This window comes from Sinohyriopsis cumingii, chromosome 17 (genome assembly GCF_028554795.1).
Source record: "Sinohyriopsis cumingii isolate HCF-2022 chromosome 17, ASM2855479v2, whole genome shotgun sequence".
Classification (NCBI taxonomy): Eukaryota; Metazoa; Mollusca; class Bivalvia; order Unionida; family Unionidae; genus Sinohyriopsis; species Sinohyriopsis cumingii.
In genome coordinates, this window is record NC_142977.1 from 7,382,944 (window position 1) to 7,407,425 (window position 24,482).

The following is a 24,482-nucleotide window of genomic DNA, read 5'->3' on the forward strand; positions in this document are numbered from 1 at the left end:
TTCCCCCCCTCCCAAGATATTTCAGTCTCACTTAATACTTAAATCTGAAATTTTTTAACTAACACACCATAATGAACATTTATTCCTAAATTTTGTGGATCCTATTTTTGACAAGAAATGAAAATTACTGACCAAAGTAGTCATTGTAAATTAATTCAGTGATATTAAATATACAGTATCCACACAACATTTTAAAATTCAGTTGTTGTCTTATATTAAAGAGAAATTAGAGAGATACATGTAAATATATAAATGTAAATGGTGGTCTTTCATCTGATTATGAGGGCATCAGGAACATCATTCAGTCAAAGGATGAAAAAAATATGTAAACATATCAATTTTACTTAGCAGCTAAGCTGGATTTATTTTGATGATTTCATAATCCTTTGGCAGAATGATAATTGACTTATTAATGGTCTTCATACGTTTACAGTACAAGAAAGGTGTTGACATTAGATAGAATCCAGGTAAAGGTTCAGCCTAATTGTTTAATGACACAAGCTAATTGACAGATAAGTGGTCTTTGGGTGTTCACAACACATGAAAGGCACCGACCAACATGACAATAACATTTGAGAGAAGGTTAAATTTCAGTAATGGAAAAATCATTAGGATCAAGACTGACTCTACACAGTAATGGAAAAATCATTAGGATCAAGACTGACTCTACACAGTAATGGAAAAATCATTAAGATCTAGACTGACTCTACACAGTAATGGAAAAATCATTAGGATCAAGACTGACTCTACACAGTAATGGAAAAATCATTAGGATCAAGACTGACTCTACACAGTAATGGAAAAATCATTAGGATCAAGACTGACTCTACACAGTAATGGAAAAATCATTAGGATCAAGACTGACTCTACACAGTAATGGAAAAATCATTAAGATCTAGACTGACTCTACACAGTAATGGAAAAGCATTAGGATCAAGACTGACTCAACACAGTAATGGAAAGCATTAGGATCAAGGTTGACTTTACACAAGCATTAGGATCAAAACTGACTCTACACAGTAGTGGAAAAAGCATTCAGATCAAGACTGACTGTACACAGCAATGGAAAGGCATTAGGGTCTAGATATTACTCTCTGTACTGTAATAAAAAATCATTAGGAGCCAGACTGACTCTGCACAGTAATGGAAAAGCCTTAGGATATAGACTTACTCTACATAGTAATGGAAAAGCATTAGGATCTAGACTGACTTTATATGAGCATTAGGATCAAGACTTACTCTACAAAGTAATGGAAAAGCATTAGGCTCTAGACTGACTCTACAAAGTAACGGAAAAAGCATTAGGATCAAAACTGACTTTATACAGTAATGAAAAAGCATTAGGATCAAGATATTACTCTCTTCTGTAATAAAAAAGCCTTAGGATCGAGACTGACTATACACAGTAATGGAAGAATCATTAGGATCAAAACTGACTCTACACAGCAACGGAAAAATCATTAGGATCAAGACTGACTCTACATAGTAATGGAAAGATCATTAGGATCAAGACTGACTCTACATAGTAATGGAAAGATCATTAGGATCAAGACTGACTCTACACAGTAATGGAAAAATCATTAGGATCAAGACTGACTCTACAGTCATGGAAAAATCATTAGGATCGAGACTACACAGTAATGGAAAAGCATTAGGCTCTAGACTGACTCTACACAGTAATGGAAAAGCATTAGGATCTAGACTGACTCTGCACAGTAATGGTAAAGCATTGTGATCTAGACTGACTTTACATGAGCATTAGGATCTAGACTGACTCTACAAAGTAATGGAAAAGCATTAGAATCAAGACTGATTTTACATAGTAACGGAAAAGCATTAGGATCAAAACTGACTCTATACAGTAATGGAAAAGCATTAGGATCAAGATATTACTCTCTACTGTAATAAAAGAGCCTTCGGATCAAGACTGACTCCACACAGTAATGGAAGAATCATTAGGATCAAGACTGACTCTACACAGTAATGGAAAAATCATTAGGATCAAGACTGACTCTACATAGTAATGGAAAGATCATTAGGATCAAGACTGACTCTTCACAGTAATGGAAAAATCATTAGGATCAAGACTGACTCTACACAGTCATGGAAAAATCATTAGGCTCTAGACTGACTCTACACACCAATGGAAAAGCCTTAGGATCTAGACTGACTTTACATGAGCAGTAGGATCTAGACTGACTCTACAAAGTAATGGAAAAGCATTAGGATCAAGACTGACTCTACACAGTAATGGAAAAGCCTTAGGATCTAGACTGACTCTACACAGTAATGCAAAACATTAGGATCTAGATTGACTTTACATGAGCATTAGGATCAAGACTGACTCTACACAGTAATGGTAAAGCATTAGGATCAAGACTGACTCTACACAGTAATGGAGAAGTCATTAGGATCAAAGCTGACTATACAGTAGTGGAAAAAGCATTCGGATCAAGACTGACTGTACACAGCAGTGGAAAAGCATTAGGGTCTAGATATTACTCTATTTACTGTAATACAAAATCATTAGGAGCAAGACTGACTCCACAAAGTAATGGAAAAGCATTAGGATCTAGACTGACTCTATACAGTAACGGAAAAGCATTAGGATCAAGATATTACTCTCTGTACAGTAATAAAAAAAGCCTTAGGATCAAGACTGACTCTACACAGTAATGGAAAAATCATTAGGATCAAGACTGTACACAGCAATGGAAAATCATTAGGGTCTAGATATTACTCTCTGTACTGTAATACAAAATCATTAGGAGCAAGACTGACTCTGCACAGTAATGGAAAAGCCTTAGGATCTAGACTGACTCTACAAAGTAATGGAAAAGCATTAGGATCTAGACTGACTCTGCACATTATTGGAAAAGTTTTAGGATCTAGACTGACTTTACATGAGCATTAGGGTCAAGACTGACTACAGCGTAATGGAAAAGCCTTAGGATCTAGACTGACTCTACACAGTAATGGAAAGCATTAGGATCTAGACTGATTTGACACAATAATGGAAAGCATTAGGATCAACGTTGACTTTACATGAGCATTAGGATCAAGACTGACTCTGCACGGTAATGGTAAAGCATTAGGATCAAGACTGACTCTGCACGGTAATGGAAAAATCATTACGATCATGACTGACTGTACACAGCAATGGAAAAGCATTAGGGTCTAGATATTACTCTCTGTACTGTTTCATGAAGACTGACCTGGGGCAAATTCTTCAGCGATATGTACTGAAACCAGCTTTGAGCAAATAACATACAAACTCAAGTAACACATTAAGATCTAGCAAAGATACATAAGACCTACATAATAAACAATTTGACCCAGCCAAATAAGAAACTAAAAGAAATATAATACTACCCAAAAGTCTACATAATGATTAGAAATAAAAGAGTACCATGGTACATCAATTAAAACCTAATATAGCTCTCAACTCCCTGTTTAACAAACGGGGAAAAGAAAACTACACCAAAGTAAGATACACGCACTAAAAAGTGGAAAAAATTGAACTATAAGAAAAACCACCACCCTTCTAAAATCTATTTAAAAAATAGTATGCGAAGACACACTACAAACCCCCCCCCCCGATACACAAACATATATACACACTTTATTATTCTTATATACTTACCTAAGAGAAAGACTGGAACCATTTGACATAGATAAGCCAATACAAAAAAAAAACATACGTGAAACAAATTAAAAAAAAATATATATATATATTTTACATATATACATACATATATATATATATATATATATATATATATATACACACACACACACACACACACACACACACACACACAAAATAATACATGAATAGAAGGGGTTAAATGACTCTGGCAAAGTCAACTACATAAGAAAACAATATAAAGAAAAAAAGGGGGAGGAAATTGGCCCATGACATTAACATGTCACTGGGACAATAGTACGACCCTAAGTCGGAAGTCAAAACTTATGGAACTCGGAGCCCTAAAAAGTCCTATGGGGGTCGGAAAGTACATACAATTTTGACTTCATGGGATTTAAAAAAAACTTACAAATATGATGATTAAAAAGAAATTAACCCTGCAAAATTCAAAATCATCATTATTGTTTTTATGCAATGAACATACACAGATAACTTATGGGAGGACAGGGTCAACCCACAATAAAATACACTTTTAGATATAATCAGGGTGCCACTTCTAAGTTCTAACCAGCTATATATGCTGGGATGGAGCTAAGATGTGTCAACAATAGATATTGCTCTCTGTACTGTAATAAAAAATCATTAGGAGCAAGACTGACTCTGCACAGTAATGGAAAACCTTAGGATCTAGACTGACTCTACACAGTTATGGTAAAGCATTAGGATCTAGACTGACTCTACAAAGTAATGGAAAAGCATTAGGATCTAGACTGACTCTACACAATAATGGTAAAGCATTAGGATTTAGACTGACTTTACACAGTAATGGATGGAAAAGCATTAGGCTCTAGACTGACTACACAGTAATGGAAAAGCATTAGGATCTAGATATTACTCTCTGTACTGTAATAAAAAATCATTAGGAGCAATACTGATTCTGCACAATGATGCAAAAGCCATAGGATCTAGACTGACTCTACACATTAATGGAAAAGCATTAGGATCTAGATATTACTCTCTGTAATTTAATAAAAAATCATTAGGAGCAAGACTGACTGCACAGTAATGGAAAAGCCTTAGGATCTAGACTGAGTCTACAAAGTAATGGAAAAGCATTAGGATCTAGACTGACTCTACACAGTAATGGAAAAGCCTTAGGATCTTGACTTACTCTACAAAGTAATGGAAAATCCTTAGGATCTAGACTGACTCTGCACATTAATGGAAAAGCCTTAGGATCTAGACTGACTTTGCATGAGCATTGGGATCAAGACTGACTACACAGTAGTGGAAAATCCTTAGGATCTAGACTGACTCTACACAGTAATGGAAAATCCTTAGGATCTAGACTGACTCTACACAGCAATGGAAATCATTAGGATCAAGACTGTACACAGCAATGGAAAAGCATTAGGGTCTAGATATTACTCTCTGTACTGTAATACAAAATCATTAGGAGCAAGACTGACTGCACAGTAATGGAAAAGCCTTAGGATCTAGACTGAGTCTACAAAGTAATGGAAAAGCATTAGGATCTAGACTGACTCTACACAGTAATGGAAAAGCCTTAGGATCTAGACTTACTCTACAAAGTAATGGAAAATCCTTAGGATCTAGACTGACTCTGCACATTAATGGAAAAGCCTTAGGATCTAGACTGACTTTGCATGAGCACTGGGATCAAGACTGACTACACAGTAGTGGAAAATCCTTAGGGTCTAGACTGACTCTACACAGTAATGGAAAATCCTTAGGATCTAGACTGACTCTACACAGCAGTGGAAAGCATTAGGATCAAGGTTGACTTTACACGAGCATTAGGATCAAGACTGACTCTACACGGTAATGGTAAAGCATTAGGATCAAGACTGACTCTACACAGTAATGGAAAAGCATTAAGATCTTGACTGACTCTACACAGTAATGGAAAAGTATTAGGATCAAGATATTACACTCTGTATTGTAATAAAAAAGCATTAGGATCTAGACTGACTCGATACAGTAATGGAAAAATCGTCAGGATCAAGACTGACTCTACAGTAATGGAAAAAGCCTTAGGATCATGACTGACTCTACACAGTAATGGAAAAGCATTAACATCTTGACTGACTCTACACAGTAATGGAAAAGCATTAAGATCTTGACTGACTCTACACAGTAATGGAAAAGTATTAGGATCAAGATATTACTCTCTGTATTGTAATAAAAAAGCATTAGGATCTAGACTGACTCGATACAGTAATGGAAAAATCATAAGGATCATGACTGACTCTACACAGTAATGGAAAAGCCTTAGGATCTAGACTGACTCTACACAGTAATGGAAAAGCATTAAGATCTTGACTGACTCTACAAAGTAATGGAAAAGCCATAGGATCTAGACTGACTACAATGTAATGGAAAGCATTAGGATCAAGACTGACTCATCATAGTAATAGAAAGCATTAGGATCAATGTTGACTTTACGCAAGCATTAGGATCAATATATTACTCTCTGTAATGTAATACAAAATTATTAGGATCAAGACTGACTCTACACAGTAATGGAAAAGCATTAGGATCAAGACTGACTCTATACAGTAATGGAAAAATCATTAGGATCCAGAGTGGGACTCCATGTAGTAATAATACTGTTGGATTTAAATGCAGAAGAAAGACAATACAGTTAGTTTAGTATGACAGTCACCATGTAACATGGAGGTTGATGTTATGGACAGGTGGTCTTTGGATACAAGGAAATATGCTTTGATTGAAGAAGAAAAGATCTTGTTACTTACATTCTTTGTTTATGTTGTAGGCAATTTTAACAACAGATGAAGAAATTGACGAGTGGCTGGACTTTGGAAACATACCCATCACAAAGGTTTGTCAATTATACTTGAAATCTGAAAATGCTGAGTTGAAATCCCCAGATATTGACTTGAAATCCTGACATTGATTTGAAATCTTAAGAAATTTACTAGAAATCCCCAGACATTGACTTGAAATCTGAAGATATTGACTTGAAATTCCCAGACATTGACTTGAAATCCCCAGACATGACTTGAAATCTAAAGAGATTCACTTGAAATCTGAAGAGATTGACTAGAAATCCCGGACATTGACATGAAATCGGAAGATATTGACTTGAAGTCCCGAGACATTTACTTGAAATCTAAAGAGATAGACTAGAAATCCCCAGACATTGACTAGAAATCCCCCGACATTGACTTGAAATCCCCCGACATTGACTTGAAATCCCCAGACATTGACTAGAAATCCCCAGACATTGACTTGAAATCCCCAGACATTGACTTGAAATCCCCCGACATTGACTTGAAATCCCCCGACATTGACTAGAAATCCCCCGACATTGACTTGAAATCCCCCGACATTGACTTGAAATCCCCTGACATTGACTTAAAATCTTAAGATATTGAGCAGTTGAAAACCTACATCTGACTTTGTAGAGACCCGCAGAGAGATGTAACACAGTAGCTTTGTATGAAGGGTCATGGGGTAGATTTATTATTGACTGAGTCCTCCATACTTTTGTTACGTGTTTCTCCCTCATTTATTTACAGTGCTGTCAGGAATATATAATTTCCTGTTCTGTACACAAGGGGATGATTTTAATGAATAAATGAATTTATGCTAGGCAGATCTGTAATAGAGTTTTTGGCTTACAGTGTGCATGTGTAGCTACCCATTTTCTTGAAGCTAATATGTGTTTATCATAATTTTGCAGTAATATTTAATCAGCTGGCACTGTGAATCGACAGCAAATGGTGGTTGTTTCTTGAGTGTCTAACACCATTTTTATGAAGATTTGGCAGAGGCTTATAAAATTGCTTAAAACGAAATGTGATAGAGGTGTTGAAATGTGCTTGTGTTGAAATTAAAGGCATCCAGATATGCTTATATATAGTAAAGGTTACACATGTAAATTACCTAGCCACATGCTAGTCAGTTACACATGTAAATAACCTAGCCACATGCTAGTCAGTTACACATGTAAATTACCTTGCCACATGCTAATCAGTTACATATGTAAATTACCTAGCCACATGCTAGTCAGTTACACATGTAAATTACCTTGCCATATGCTATTCAGTTACATATGTAAATTACCTAGCCACATGCTAGTCAGTTACACATGTAAATTACCTTGCCACATGCTAGTCAGTTACACATGTAAATTACCTTGCCACATGCTATTCAGTTACACATATAAATTACCTTGCCACATGCTAGTCAGTTACACATGTAAATTACCTTGCCATATGCTAATCAGTTACATATGTAAATTACCTAGCCACATGCTAGTCAGTTACACATGTAAATTACCTTGCCACATGCTATTCAGTTACACATATAAATTACCTTGCCACATGACAGTCAGTTACACATGTAAATTACCTAGCCACATGCTAGTCAGTTACACATGTAAATTACCTTGTGACATGCTAGTCAGTTACACATGTAAATTACCTTGCTACATGCTAGTCAGTTACACATGTAAATTACATTGCCACATGCTAGTCAGTTGCATAAAGTTTTAAGCAGTTTCATTTTAAAAATTTTTAAAATTACACTGCTTTCACAGGTTGGTGTGGTCAACAAAATACCAATAAAATGTGTGGAGAATCCATACTTACTTGTTTCTAGCAACATGTATAAGATCATACTAGTGTTTTGTTTCCTATCAATTTCAGGCAGTGAAGTTGATACGTCCAGTGGAATGCATTCAGCTTCATCCTGTGTCTACAGTTGTCAACAACTCCAGGAACAAGACACCAGATTGTGTCAAACCCATAGACTTGAGGTATGAAGAAAGTTTGTATAGGTGTCAGGCTGTCTAGGGGTAATTTTCTATAGCCATCTTTGAACATAATCCCACACTTACAATGGAAACAAGAACTTTGTCAACTTTGAGAAGACATATAAGTTCCAGTACATTTGGCTAAGATGCAGTGATGATTTACTGATTCCTAACTTTACTGCCAGTTATAGAATGTCATAATTATCTAGGGTTTATTATGGTAAAAAAATAAAGTTTTTTTAAGAGACTTATTAAGTGGCTTTCAAAATAGACAAGTGCATATGTGCAGAAAATGTACCCAAATTTGACTTTGTACATCATCTAAAATTGCCATGATAAAATGTACCCAAATTTGACTTTGTACAGTCATCTAAAATTGCCTAGATAAAATGTACCCAATATTGACTTTGTACAGTCATCTAAAATTGGCATGATAAAACGTTCCCAAATTTGAATTTGTGCAGTCATCTAAAATTGGCATGATAAAATGTTCCCAAATTAGACTTTGTACAGTCATCTAAAAGTGCCATGATAAAATATTTCCAAATTAGAGTTTGTACAGTCATCTAAATTTGGCATGATAAAATGTACCCAAATTTGACTTTGTACAGTCATCTAAAATTGCCTGGATAAAATGTACCCAAATTTGACTTTGTACAGTCATCTAAAATTGCATAGATTAAATGTACCCAATATTGACTTAGTACAGTCATCTAAAATTGGCATGATAAAATGTTCCCAAATTAGACTTTGTACAGTCATCTAAAATTGCCATGATAAAATATTCCCAAATTAGAGTTTGTACAGTCATCTAAAATTGCCTGGATAAAATGTACCCAAATTTGACTTTGTACAGTGATCTAAAATTGCATAGATTAAATGTACCCAATATTGACTTAGTACAGTCATCTAAAATTGGCATGATAAAATGTACGCAAATTTGACTTTTTACAGTCATCTAAAATTGCCATGATAAAACGTACCCAAATCTGATTTTGTACAGTCATCTAAAATTGCATCAAATTGCAATCTTGTAATGACATTGCAATTATGGATTAACATTTTTAAAATTAGGTTATTTTTTTTTTTAAATGTAGGTTTTCATCATAAAAGACCTATGAATGCTCGACAATCGTCCTTTGACTGGTCATTTGTTTACATTGGTCCTTTGACTGGTCATTTGTTTACATTGGTCCTTTGACTAGTCATCAGTGTACAATAATCCTTCAATTGAACATCAGTTCACAGTGGTCCTTTGACTGGCCATTAGTTTAAATGTCCATTGACTGGTCATTATTTTACATTGGTCCTTCGACTGGTCATTATTTTACATTGGTCCTTTGACTGGTCATTATTTTACATTGGTCCTTCGACTGGTCATTATTTTACATTGGTCCTTTGACTGGCCATTAGTTTAAATGTCCATTGACTGGTCATTATTTTACATTGGTCCTTCGACTGGTCATTATTTTACATTGGTCCTTCGACTGGTCATTATTTTACATTGGTCCTTCGACTGGTCATTAGTTTACAATGGTCCTTTTAACTGGTCATGAGGTTACAATGATCCTTTGATTGGCCATTAGTTTACAGTGGTCCTTTGGTTAGTCATATGTTTACAGCTTTACATACAGTGGTCCATTGATTGGTCAGTAGTTTACAACTTTCTGTTCACTGGTCATTAGTTAACAATGGTCCTTTGATTGTTCATTAATTTTCATTGGTCCTTTGGTCATTAGTTTACATTTCAGAATGGCATAAAATGACATTTGTATTTTCATTTATAATAATTATAATGTTAGATGATAATAACATCAAATGTCAGCTGATTGAAGCACATTGTCAGTATCGGGCAGCTGGTGGTAGGTAATAGCAAGTGTACCACTTTAAATTAATGTGATAACAAGTGTATCACTTTCAATTCATATGGTAACATTTTACATTCGTGTGGTAACAAGCATATCTCTTTAAATTCTTGTGGTAACTGTATGCCTTGAAATTCACGTGGCAACAAATGTATCACTTTCAATTCAGATGGTAGCGAGTGCATCACTTTAAATTCATGTGGTTCCAAGTGTATCACTTTAAATTCACGTGGTACCTAGTGAATCACTTTAATTTTATGCAGTACCAAGTGAATTACTTTAAATTCACGTGGTACCAGTTTTCATGTTTTTTAGTGCATAAGGTAGACAACAAATTTGAAGTCACCAAAAAATTTAAAGTCGCAACAAGATATGAACCAGGCCAACATTCCCACCATATTGAATAATAAAGCATCACTGGTTTTTACTCTTTGTTGGTTTTAATACCATTTCTATATTACTGAGAAATATACATTATGATATGTACAGTAAAATCTTTCAAGAGTGACCTCAGCTATGAGCAATAACCTATCATTTATGACCACATGCTCCATGCACAGATCAATTTATGATAGAAATGCACTGTCGTCATCAACCACCTGCAGCAGGTAACCATTGACCCTGACTTTTTTTGCACGATAATTGATTCCACACTTGCAATGAATGAGCAACATTGCAAACACAGATCAAGACATTTATTTAAACCTTTGTAACCACTACAGTTTAGCAGAGTTTGTATTAAAACAAACAGATATTGAGATTGGCTACCAGTTTTCTTAAACCTACAGGTAACATCATATGCTACAGATTGTAAACCAGACTAAAGTACATGACACTGACTGACATTTTAATGCCAAAGTCATATATATCTCTATTACATTTTAATGCCAAAGTCATATATATCTCTATTAAATTTTAATGCCAAAGTCATAAATATATATATTACATTTTAATGCCAAAGTCATATATATATTACAAATAACCTTTGCTTTTTCAAAGCAAGCAGTTATGGATGTACATGGCTCATTGGTTCATATGATTTAATTGTCTTTGGCACAGACCACACAATCCCAATGACGTAGGTGAGAACATTGTCATTGGAGTCAAGCCATGTCATTGGAGTCAAGCCATAATGCATGGGTTGAATGAGGTTTTGTCTTTTTTATTAATTGGTGAAGGTTATTCCCAGATTTGTCATTGCTGAAGATTACAGCAGTGGAATTTACATTATTAATTTGTATGTGTTGGTATTTTCCTTTTTTAAGATTTCCACATTTATGCAAAGTGTTGGCAATGAATAACTTAATAATTACTGTAGGGATTATGCATGTTTGCTCACAAATCCAATCTAATCTTTGATAGCAAGTTGTACATCTGCCCTCACAAATGAATGGAATCCAGTCTAATCTTTGATAGCAAGTTGTACATCTGCCCTCACAAATGAATGGAATCCAGTCTAATCTTTGATAGCAAGTTGTACATCTGCCCTCACAAATGAATGGAATCCAATCTAATCTTTGATAGCAAGTTGTACATCTGCCCTCACAAATGAATGGAATCCAGTCTAATCTTTGATAGCAAGTTGTACATCTGCCCTCACAAATGAATGGAATCCAATCTAATCTTTGATAGCAAGTTGTACATCTGCCCTCACAAATGAACGGAATCCAGTCTAATCTTTGATAGCAAGTTGTACATCTGCCCTCACAAATGAACGGAATCCAGTCTAATCTTTGATAGCAAGTTGTACATCTGCCCTCACAAATGAATGGAATCCAGTCTAATCTTTGATAGCAAGTTGTACATCTGCCCTCACAAATGAATGGAATCCAATCTAATCTTTGATAGCAAGTTGTACATCTGCCCTCACAAATGAATGGAATCCAATCTAATCTTTGATAGCAAGTTGTACATCTGCCCTCACAAATGAATGGAATCCAGTCTAATCTTTGATAGCAAGTTGTACATCCGCCCTCACAAATGAATGGAATCCAATCTAATCTTTGATAGCAAGTTGTACATCTGCCCTCACAAATGAATGGAATCCAATCTAATCTTTGATAGCAAGTTGTACATCTGCCCTCACAAATGAATGGAATCCAGTCTAATCTTTGATAGCAAGTTGTACATCTGCCCTCACAAATGAATGGAATCCAGTCTAATCTTTGATAGCAAGTTGTACATCTGCCCTCACAAATGAATGAAATCCAATCTAATCTTTGATAGCAAGTTGTACATCTGCCCTCACAAATGAATGGAATCCAATCTAATCTTTGATAGCAAGTTGTACATCTGCCCTCACAAATGAATGGAATCCAATCTAATCTTTGATAGCAAGTTGTACATCTGCCCTCACAAATGAATGAAATCCAATCTAATCTTTGATAGCAAGTTGTACATCTGCCCTCACAAATGAATGAAATCCAATCTAATCTTTGATAGCAAGTTGTACATCTGCCCTCACAAATGAATGAAATCCAATCTAATCTTTGATAGCAAGTTGTACATCTGCACTCACAAATGAATGGAATCCACTATTGGCCTAATTGTTTATATCTATTTATACATAAGCCCTGTGCAGTTTTTGACTATTTATAACCACAAATCTACAGAATTTAGTATGTGTGAATATGTATTTTTAAACAAAATCATAAAGTTTTAAACCTGCAAAGTGATTGACAGTATTTGAAAGTTTATCACGATACCTTCCAAGTCTGGACATACCCATTCTTATTGAAAATTAAAAGTAGGTTCCATGTCATATTGAAAACAAAGGCTGGAAACAGGCTTTCCAAATTTGACAGTGCCAATGTCAGCATCAGTAATTGAGAACACAATCACTCCATCGATTACGTTCCCCAATCACGTTGTGTTAGTAAAATTAGGCTGCTACCTTAGATAGACAAAGGACAGCAACTCTTGTCCATTACCTCCCCTTGATACCACCCAGGTATCACCAGTTTTTAGCTTCGCTGCAGTGCAATAGCCTCCAACAATCCTGCCCTTTAGTGTTCCTGTGGGCCCATCCAATGTTCATTTTGGATTTACTGTGCGGTTTTATCAATCTACTGCAAGTTGTATGCTTTATTTTACAATTTCTGCCAATTTTGAGTGATTTGTAACTTGTCGGGACTTATCCTGTAAGACCACTGTCCCACCATGCTATCATTTACCTTATACAACATCCTTTGAGTTTATTCAGTTACTCCATCCACTACAGAATTCTCATTAGAAGAATTCTGAAGTGCTACTTGATAATAATGCTTAGTTTGTTCCGCTTTTACGCTGTTTTGATAGTGCTATTAACAAAGCCTTGTGCATACGTTTATATTGGGTTATTGGTTTCTGATACAATACTTTTTGATCTGTTAGTTTTGACATTTTTAACCACCTAGTAATTTCAACTCCAGCTGATACCAGCAACCCAGATGACACATGCAGCCCAGCCATCCCAGCATGGGAACCTTTTCATTGAAATGGTCCAGACAAAGAGTTCATACGGAAATCTAGTTAAGCCATCAGTACCTTTATCATTATTATGCTGGAGATTTCAATGAGAAACCTGTCCCTGTCACACTGTATGTATCTTATCATTACCATGCTGGAAATTTCAATGAGAAATCTGTCCATGTCACTCTGTAGGTATCTAATCATTACCATGCTGGAGATTTCAATGAGAAATCTGTCCATGTCACTCTGTAGGTATCTTATCATTACCATGCTGGAGATTTCAATGAGAAACCTGTCCCTGTCACACTGTAGGTATCTTATCATTACCATGCTGGAGATTTCAATGAGAAATCTGTCCATGTCACACTGTAGGTATCTTGTCATTACCATGCTGGAGATTTCAGTGAGAAACCTGTCCATGTCACACTGTAGGTATCTTATCATTACCATGCTGGAGATTTCAATGAGAAACCTGTCCATGTCACACTGTAGGTATCTTATCATTACCATGTTGGAGATTTCAATGAGAAATCTGTCCATTCAACCAGGCCTTTGGTGCAGCCAGTACCGGCAATTAATTTGTGTTCTGCCAGCTCCTGAGCTGACCACATGCAGTTCACACCTGATCCATTGGATCAATTACATTTCAAAATTGCATCATTGCCAGCTGTCCAGCCATTCCAATATGGGGTCCATACAACAATGATTTACAAGGATCTTAGTAACAGATCTGTTTGTCCAACGTACTTTTGGCAACAAGCTCTTTCTATGACAGAGATTTCAGTGAGAAATCTCTCTGTCCAGCCTGGCCTTTGGAATGGCCAGTACTGGTGATAGCTGGACTGTCTCCTATACTGCCAACTTCCAGGTCGACCATTTGCTGTGCAAACCAGATGGCATTGCCACCAGCACTGATCTTAATATGTTCACAAGGGAGAGCTAGTGAAGTTTTACTGAGGATGGAATTGAGTCTTCATATTACCTGGTATGTCTTCTCTAGTGCTGCAAGTAGACCCAGTTAGGCCTTTTCACACAGTGCATGCAACAGAACTCCATCAAATCCATCATGGAATGGAAAAAATTGGCTTTCCAGCCGCCGTCGAGGACAATTTCTTTTCTTCCAGGTGTGGCTAGTTCAGTATGCCCCCACCCTTACTGCTGCTCTAAAGAATTGGTAGATCTCAGTGAGGAAGAAGAAAATGACTTACAATGACAGACACCTTCAGAACTGATCTCCCGGCACTTGACAAGAATGTAGTTACTGTGGCTGTTTTACATCTGCTCATCTATTTTTTAGGGCGGACAAATCTGCTCCATCAGAACTGCTGCCTCCTTCTCACTGCTCAACCACCACGGACATTTGGAACCACTCGGTCCCCCTCGGTGTGAAGGGATGCTCAGTAGCCTCAAGACAGGATCTCTTTAGTCACACGTGCATCACCAAAGGTCCCTGGGATGCAATTGTACAGGGGCAGTATGAAACCATTTTTGAGCTCACTGGACCTCTCTTTTCCCTCAGAAAAGGGGGAGACCTGATCCAGATCATTCAGACGGAGTTGTGTTTCATTCATCTTCAATCCCATCTTCCCTTTTCAGGTCGGGAGATGGATGCCTTTCGACAACAGGGGATAAGGGCGTGGGAGCTTTGTGCTAAGGCCACTTTTATTCAAGACTGTTTCTTGTCGGATTGCAAACAGCAGGTGTAGGCCCATTATTGACTGGAGTCTCCTCATCCAATTCAAGATGGAGATGGCAAGGTCATTCCGCCTCTCCGTCCAACAGGGCAAGTATGCCATCAGTTTTGATCTGACACATACTTTCACATCCCTATCCACCCCATCTATCGCAAATTTCCCTGTTCTGCTTACCACCACAGTTATTAACTCGCTGTTCTTCCCTTTGGCCACAACTTCAGCCCATGGGCTTTCACGCAGATTATTGGTTGCATCATCTCCCTGTTTTGGCTGATGTTATCTACATTGATGGCAGCATACCTGGGCAGCATCATACAGAAACACATGGTAAGTTCTATCCTACTCCAGATTGGGAACGATCTTCCTTCTCTTCTAGATCATCTAGGCCTTTTCATAAACTGGGAAAGTCAGACATCCGTCCATCCCAAAACTTCATCCATCTGGGCATGTAGTTCTTAACCAACTAGAATCTGGTGCAACCCGTTGTGTTTGCGTTACCAATATCATTGAACTCATCGAGTCTGTTTCCAATAGGACTTGGATTTCAGTGGGACAGTTCTTACAACTCCTCTGTTTATTATATGGCAGCAGACATGATCTCACTTAACCATCTCTTTATGCTGGCCTTGCCAGCACATTAGCACCCCATTTTATGTCCTCTTAATCAAACAGTCATGATCACACCTGAGATTTGATCATTCCCACATCTGTGGGGCAATCCAGGTGGCTGACCATTGGAGGCCTGCTGAAGAACCCCCAGGCAGAAATAACGGAAGGCACTGCCGCCAGTACACACGGTAGGGTTCCCACCTATTGTTGACCTTTACTACTGTCAGTGACACCTTGGGAATGGCCTCCACACATCAACATTCTAGAAATGAAGGCTGTCATCAATACCTTTTATTTCTGTAAAGATTGTCTTTGAGGCAATAACAGTCCTCTTTTGGTCCAACAGGTAGGTGAGGATCTATCTCTTCAAACAGGTAAGTACCAAATGACTCATCCATTGTGTTCTGACTTGGTATTTTCTACAACAACCTCCATATCATCATACAAATCAGACACCTTCTGGCCGCATCAGTGGCTTGGCCTAGAATCAATCCAGAGGTGCACATGTCCTTCACATGGAATGGCCCCTCCATCAATTGGTCTTCACTCGGATTTGCACACTTCAAGGGTATCAGATGAGCGACCTCTTGGCAACAGGGCAGAATCAGAAGCTACCCACTTTTGTCTCCCGAGTTCATGACACAAATTTTTTAAAGGGTTGTGGGCCTCTGCCACCTCTTCCACAGTGCTAAAGTTATGGAGTCAGAGTGGCAAAATGATTCTGATAGCCCCACTTTGAGGTGACAAGCCCAGAGTCACCGATCTACTTTAACTACTGATAGTTCACCAAGAAAGATTCCAGCCAACCTGAATTGACCACCCTCTTCTTCTACATGATCGGCTCTTACCAGGACAGCCTTGCATGTCCGACAATTCCAATCTTCAGTTCTCGGGAGTAACCAATTATATCGTCCCTCTGCATGCCTCTATCCCACAACTGGCCAACTTTTCTCTGGCTCTGTTCTCTGAGGAGAAACAGTCGAGCCCCAATCTCTACCAAAGGCTACTGCACCATGATATTCGACACATTCCAGCATCATATCAACGCATTCTTTTTGGCACAATAGAGACTTATCGGATCTTTTAGACAATATTGGTCTCTACAGGCAGTATCCCTTAAAGGGATCTAATCCTGGGTTTTATAACATGGCTTGATTCAAACCCATTTGAACTTTTAGCCTACACATCGCTAAAATCACTATCATACGGACCATGTTTCCTGATAGCTTTAGCTTCTACATGCAGGATAAGAGGGCCACATATCCTATATGTGACCCATATTCCCTTTAGTTCATTTCAGAGGGCTCATTGGTTTCGTAGCCCAGTAGTCAAAGCAATCAACCCTTGCTCGATCTCTATAGCAACCATGCAAGATCCAGGTCGAGAACAGCAACCATGCAAGATCCTGTTCACGCACTCAAAGACTCGCTTGCAGCACACCGAGATATGTCATGGCACTCTCAAATGATGCTTCCTTCTAGTGTGTGCCAGAATACATGATATCACCCTTCAAGGCCCTTCTTTGGGGCTGAAGTGGGTCGTACACTTGGTGTACTCTAATGTCTCACATAGCTTACTGCTCTGAAGTCTTGAGCCTCGCTTTTGAATGCAATGTTTCGATCCAAGATATTGTAGAAGCTGTTGTCTGGCATGCAGTCAGTTTTCTCAACCTCAGAGATTTATCATCCCAGAGACAAACTTTGGATCTGGTAGGGCCAGTGGCAGCTGCACAGATGGCCACCAGACCCAACTAGATCAGTCAACACAGCCTGTTAGATTTGCTGGATTCACCAGTGAAAATCTTTATAGGTGAGAAGATTTCAACTTCATCTTCTCAACCATATAGGAGTTCCAGATTGAGGGATCCCAGGCTGTGTTGTGTGATTAGGAGGATGGGTTATCTTTCATATGGGGAATCCAACCACTCATCCCCAGAAGGATGCCCGAGGTAGAGGTTGGATGCTCAGCATCCCCTCCTCCTATTACTTGTTCTTCTGATGTGATTGGGGAATGTATTCGAGGGAGAAACCAAATTTTTTAGTAAATTATATTTCTCAGAGAATACTTACCCAATCACATTACTTAAAAACCCTCCCAACCTCTCTGCCATGTGAGCATCCATGTTAGTGTCTCACTCAGCTAAAAACTGGTGACACCTAGTGGTATCAAGGAAAGTGATAGGCAAGAGTTACTGCCCTTGGTCTAAAAATAGACAGGATAACATGTTTTTTGTCTTTTAGTAGGGCTGGATTTACAAGGTAGCAGCCTAATATTCCTAACTTAAAGTGACTGGGAAGAAACATAATTTACTTAAAAATTTGCTTTTTCCAAATTTTCTTTTATGTGTTGGCCATTTTGGCAGAGTGAATTATGGTATGACCCTGTTTGTCAGTCTGTTTGCATTTCCTGTTGTGCATGATAACTTCAATTCTAAAGTATGTTTCTTCACTAAACTTCGTGAATGACTTGCATTTGGATGAAACTTTATTCAGAGAGGGAAAGGATGACAGTGTCAATGCAGGTACTCAATGAAATGGACTATCTGCTCGACATATCTGGAATTACCCCAAGGCAGTTTAGGCTACTGGAATTACCCCCCAAGGCAGTCTAGGCTACTGGAATTACCCCAAGGCAGTCTAGGCTACTGGAATTACCCCAAGGCAGTCTAGGCTACTGGAATTACCCCCCAAGGCAGTCTAGGCTACTGGAATTACCCCAAGGCAGTCTAGGCTACTGGAATTACCCCCAAGGCAGTCTAGGCTACTGGAATTACCCCAAGGCAGTCTAGGCTACTGGAATTACCCCCCAAGACAGTCTAGGCTACTGGAATTACCCCAAGGCAGTCTAGGCTACTTGAATTACCCCCCCCCCATGGCAGTCTAGGCTACTGGAATTACCCCCCAAGGCAGTCTAGGCTACTGGAATTACCCCAAGGCAGTCTAGGCTACTGGAATTACCCCCCAAGGCAGTCTAGGCTACTGGAATTACCCCCAAGGCAGTCTAGGCTACTGGAATTACCCCAAGGCAGTCTAGGCTACTGGAATTACCCCCAAGGCAGTCTAGGCTACTGGAATTACCCCCCAAGGCAGCTAGGCTACTGGAATTACCCCAAGGCAGTCAAATGAAATTGCTACTGATCTTGGCTCATGATGTTAGGGCAATCAAAACAAAACAAGCATTACATTTAAATGAAACAATTCCCTCACTGACATAAAAGCCATGGGATGGGGGTCAGAGTCCACTTTCTTTAGTCTTTACCTCGGATATCTTTCATCCCAAAAGGCTCCGCTAGACTTGGTGGGGCCTATCGCTGCAGCACAACAGATTACTTTCCAAGGTAAATGTGCAGCTCACAAACTTCACTTGATTTGTGGGAGGGAATACTTCCCATTTAGAAGTGTCTCCCAAGCATGTTGTTATCGAGGAGCTGCCTCTGATACTTTAGGTGGCGCTCTACACTTTCGTATTTTGCATAGGGCTAGAATTTTAAAGAAAAAGAATTTCCCCGGGTTTCCTCACTGGTTGTACTAGCTGTTTAAAAAAAGACCATGCATATCTTAGGTATTGTTCAAAGAAGCTTTAATTCTCTTTATTTTGATGTATGATTGATGGGTGTAATATGGGTTATAGCGTATATAGCTTAGCCTTACTTCATATGTGCACCTTTCAAAAACTGAAAGAGCCTATAACTTTTGTTTACATTTTATATATGTAGTAATTCATCCATGGCAGTTTCAGAAGCTGGTAATGTCAAGTTGGCAAAATTCATTTTCACTATTTTAATAGGTGCTAAAGATAGTGTACTTTAGACTGTACTAATTCAGGCTGATTTTTTTAGCATAAGGGAGCAGTCATTTTAGTTAGCAGTGTGCTCAGATCATGTACAATTTCCATAATGTCAGCCACATTACTTCAAAGTAGCATAGAGGTATGCTAAACTTCTTTCCACTGTGCATGTTTCAAATGCAAACAACTTCACCTTACATACGTCACTCTCTCAAAAGTACATAATAACTGGTGAGCGCCCCCTTAGAGGAAAGGAGTTGGCTTCTCTGGGGTAAAGGGATATAAATCCCTCCTGCCTATTATTCTAAGATATTAAGATCTGGTAACATATTTTGAAGAAGAAACCATTTATTTTTCTTGTAAAAAATTATTTCCGTGTTACTTGTTACAGAGAGTATGCACTCCACTTCAGTCGTAACTGAAGTATATCATGTGATTGGGCACCAGTGCTTGTATATCATGTGATTTGGCACCAGTGCCTATATATCCTGTGATTGGGCACTAGTGCCTGTATATCACATGATGATCACTATATCTCATGTGTTAAAAGGTCTTTGCCAGTGAATTCTAGACTAGTGTTGTTCCGATTATCGATTATATTCATAGTCATGATTACATGATGAAGCTGATAAATTGTTGAGTTAATAAATGTAAACACATTATGATGATTTCTTTCAGTTTAAATGTAAGATCCTTTGCAGTATTTGTAAAGAAAGACAAGCAAGAAAACCATGTCCTTCTATACTTTAAATTACATATGAATGAAAGGATTTGGAGGGATTGCAACAGTATTTCAGTTACATATGACTGATATCTATAAAAAAGTAGCTTTCATTTAACGAAGTTGTAGAACAAAAATAGCACAAAACACAATAGCAAACAAATGTAATATTATCAGGTTAAAGTATATATGTCCTTAAAGGAGATTACTCCTGTACATTTATTAAAGGAGATTACTCCTGTACATTTACTAACATTTTGAACTTGTGATCAAAGATATAACTGTAGAACAAACTCTTATTAACCAATTATAATCGATTATCAGTTGGTTAAGTGGAACCAGTTATCGATTATGAAGTTCTGACCGATTCCCATCACTAGTGAATGCTGGATTTGTATTATTGTAGTAGTTCTCTAAGGGTATTATCATATGTAAATATTATTGAAGAAACATAGTTTAGTTGAAGAAATTGGTTTATTTTAGAATAAATATCATGAAAATATTTTGTTGATGACTTACACTTACAAAGACAAGAAGATTCAGTGGTCTAGAGGTCAGAGGTCACAGCCATTATCAGTCTTAAAAGGACATAATGGATTCTGCACAGTAAATTCAATCCAAGACCACATTACTTGACCGAAGGTCCAGGTCACTAAGACACAATGGACACTGATCTGCAAGTCATCCATGCCTTACGAATTCCAAGACTAAGGGTTATTAAATATGGTGCAGAAATAAATTATGTCGTTCACTTTTGTTTTAATTAATCAGTTAAATTATGAGTCTCGTTTACTTCAGAAATGCTTAAGGAATATAAGTTTTACAGTGCATATAAAATTTGAAGTTGTTCACCCCATTTGTATGCAGTAGATGCACTGGTGCATGTAGAAAAAATGGACTTTTGAATGCATTTGTATATTTTATATATACATATATATAATTTTTATAATAAACTTTTATATAATAGTCAGGTTTTTATTTTATTTTTCCCATTTTCTGTTAGGTAGGTTCCATTAATTTTTTTCTTGAAACAGTGTTTAAATTATTTATGACTAGAATTGACTATTCTGGCTAGTACTCATAGTTAAAATTATTATAAAGGTTTGAAATGAATACATGGTACCATTGCTATGTATAAATGTAATAATTTCAATTTATTTCTTGTTTGGAAACAGTAGCCATTGTACTTTCCATCACTACAATGAGCTGTATTTATCAATTATTTATACATCTGCCATGTTTTACTTGACAGTAAGCCAAAGAAATCTGCCAGCAATAACATGATGATGAACTGGCTCTCCAAGGGAAAGCTCACTTCCTCACAGTCACATGATCCATCACATGACAAGTCACATGATGAGGGTGAACCATTTGCCAAGAAGATGAAATGTAGTTGAATCGTTCTTTATAGAAACTGATTTGCGAGCTATGCATTACATTTTATATATTCATTTTGCTTTACGTCATGCTTTGATTTTGTTTTATTCCAAAATTCATGAAATTAAAAATTTTGTTGAACCTAGCTTTTTTGACAGTAACATCAATACTTTGTTAAGGATTTGGTTAAAGTTGTTCGTTTGCATATATTTCCTAAACCCTTAGTAGATTCTCATCTTTTTTTAATTTTTTATTGAATATAAGTTGTCAGGATTTTATATGTTCCACTATACCACCACCTGTCCAGGTGTACGGGGCATTACTTTAAAATTATTTTCCATCCGGATCTTTACTTATGATCTTTTGCTTAGTCACAACAGTGACACGCACATACACACACACACACATTCACATACACACACATAGACACGTACACACAAGTATTGTACAAAAGAACTACTCATTTACAAACTCTAAGGTGTTTTACATTGCCTGTTTGTTTCTTTGATGTGAAAGTAAAGAAAAACTTAGAAATAAAACCAAAAGTCCACTTTTTCTTCAACTCATTAGTTCTGTTATTTGGTGACATATTTTTTCCAGCTTTTTGTACGATAAAATGTAATTTTTATAATATGTGAGATTTGGGATTTTTGATGCACAACATTTTCAGTATATAATATGTTTTTACAAGCAAAATTATAAAGTTGATAAGATCATCTGAGTTTTTATTTCCTATAAAGACATCTTTTCATGTTATTTTAACATTTGGGTCATGAGTTTGGTTTCATTCCACAAATAATTTCCACAGTTGTTCAGAAACTGAACAGTCACAGAACAAGTGCTCAATTTGTTTTCTGTTCCCTCCTTACAGAAGGTGCATTTATCATAATTACTTAAATTAATCATTTTCAAAAACTGGTTTGTGGTAATATTTCTATGTAGAAGTCTAAAAATAAAAGCCTGTCACTTTCGTCTTTTGTGGAAGTTTGGCCAAGACAAAAGAGTTGGACCATTATTTTACACCAGATGAACATCCTACCTGCCTGGATGAAGTTTCATGTTTGGTTTTTATTCGATCTTTATAAATAAATTTATTCATTGCTCTTACCCTAAGGAGCGAAGTTTTGTCAAAATAACTTTAATTTTCTTTTTCCATTTTACATAATAGCAAAGTATTAGTACGTGTTGTTCTGTTGTTTTTTTCATGAAAACTTAAAAGAGTACTTTGTGCATGAAAAGGTGTACAATATGAACAACACCATTTGTTCTCTACCTTGTGTATGATTTAAAATTGTCTAAAGTTACTAAATTAAGGGGGCCCCGAGTGGTCTAAAGTGCTGTCCGTTAAGGATCACTGTCATCTCACCTCTGTCTGCGTGGGTTCACGTCTCAAATTCGGCTAATGTGGGTATGTGAGAAAGCTTGCCAGTAGCTTCTCGTGGGTCGGTGGTTCTTTCTGGGGTTTTCCCAGGTTCTTCCTCCACCATTAATACTGGCCGCCATGTATAGCCTATCGTGTGCTGAAAAAATGGCATTAAACCCTACAACAACAACAAAATTAAGAATATCTTGAGGCAAGTATTCCTGAACAGTCAATGGTTCATTTTTTCCACTGAGAAAAACCATAAATAACATCAAGCCAAATAACAATATTTTGAATTGTTTTACAGATTTCTTTCAATTTAGCTTTTCCTAACTAATAACAGTATACCTCCAAAATTTCCAAATATTTGTTCAAAAACCAGTTATTCCTAAAAACCCTTCTTCATTCCACATAAAGCGCCTAATCCAGGAAAGTTATATTTAATCCCTCTTCCTTAAAGGGAGCTCTCTCTTTTTACCCTCTTGGTCTTGCCACCCAAATCAACCTGAAAACTATTGTATTCAGTTCATTTTCTATATGGGGTGGAAGATTTGATAGAGCAGCAAAACGTTGAATATATTTTGGCTAAATCAATACTTTTATCAAAGTAATTTTTCTAATAAGAGACAAATTTCTTCTGCTCCACCAGCTGAGCAATTTTTTTGTTTCCTTGAACTTCTTTTTCTTGTCACCTTCACAATATTATTCTGCAGTGTTTGGCTTGAATTATAATAAAGGTGAGGCAGTTCATTTTATGACCTGCTCACTTGCCTGTTTTACCATGGTGTCAAGGTTCCATTTCACAAAAAAGATTTTGGTTTCACGGTGGTTTTTTTTCTTCATTTACTAATATTTTCAAAGTATTTTGTATGTAAAAAAATATATTAGACATTAGACATATATAACCATCAGGTTTTAATAAAGATAATAAATGACCAAAATTTGTGTTTACTTCTTTTCATTATAAACATAGTAGAAAACAGTAGGGTATGGTAAATCATCCTTTCTGTTTACCATTGAAACCATAAACTGTCTAAAGTTCAGTCCATGTGATCCACTTGATAAAAGGATATACCACAGCATACCTGTTTCAACCAAACTAGGTAAATTAAAAAATTACTTTCCTCACCTTGAGCCATCTCAATCATTCCAGGATGATGCCATGTGTTC

The 24,482-nt window shown here is 37.0% G+C and overlaps 1 protein-coding gene across 1 annotated transcript in view; it reads left to right on the top strand.

Moving 5' to 3' along the window:
* The window catches only part of LOC149777696 (abasic site processing protein HMCES-like), a 45,300-nt gene extending 22,188 nt beyond the window's left edge, over positions 1 to 23,112 (top strand). Inside the window, exons 7-9 of the mRNA XM_089938747.1 lie at positions 6,444 to 6,509; positions 8,341 to 8,450; positions 21,825 to 23,112. Coding sequence (XP_089794873.1) covers positions 6,444 to 6,509; positions 8,341 to 8,450; positions 21,825 to 21,969 — 321 coding nt within the window. The 3' untranslated portion in view covers positions 21,970 to 23,112. The remainder of the gene's footprint in view (positions 1 to 6,443; positions 6,510 to 8,340; positions 8,451 to 21,824) is intronic.
* Positions 23,113 to 24,482: the final 1,370 nt, after the last annotated feature.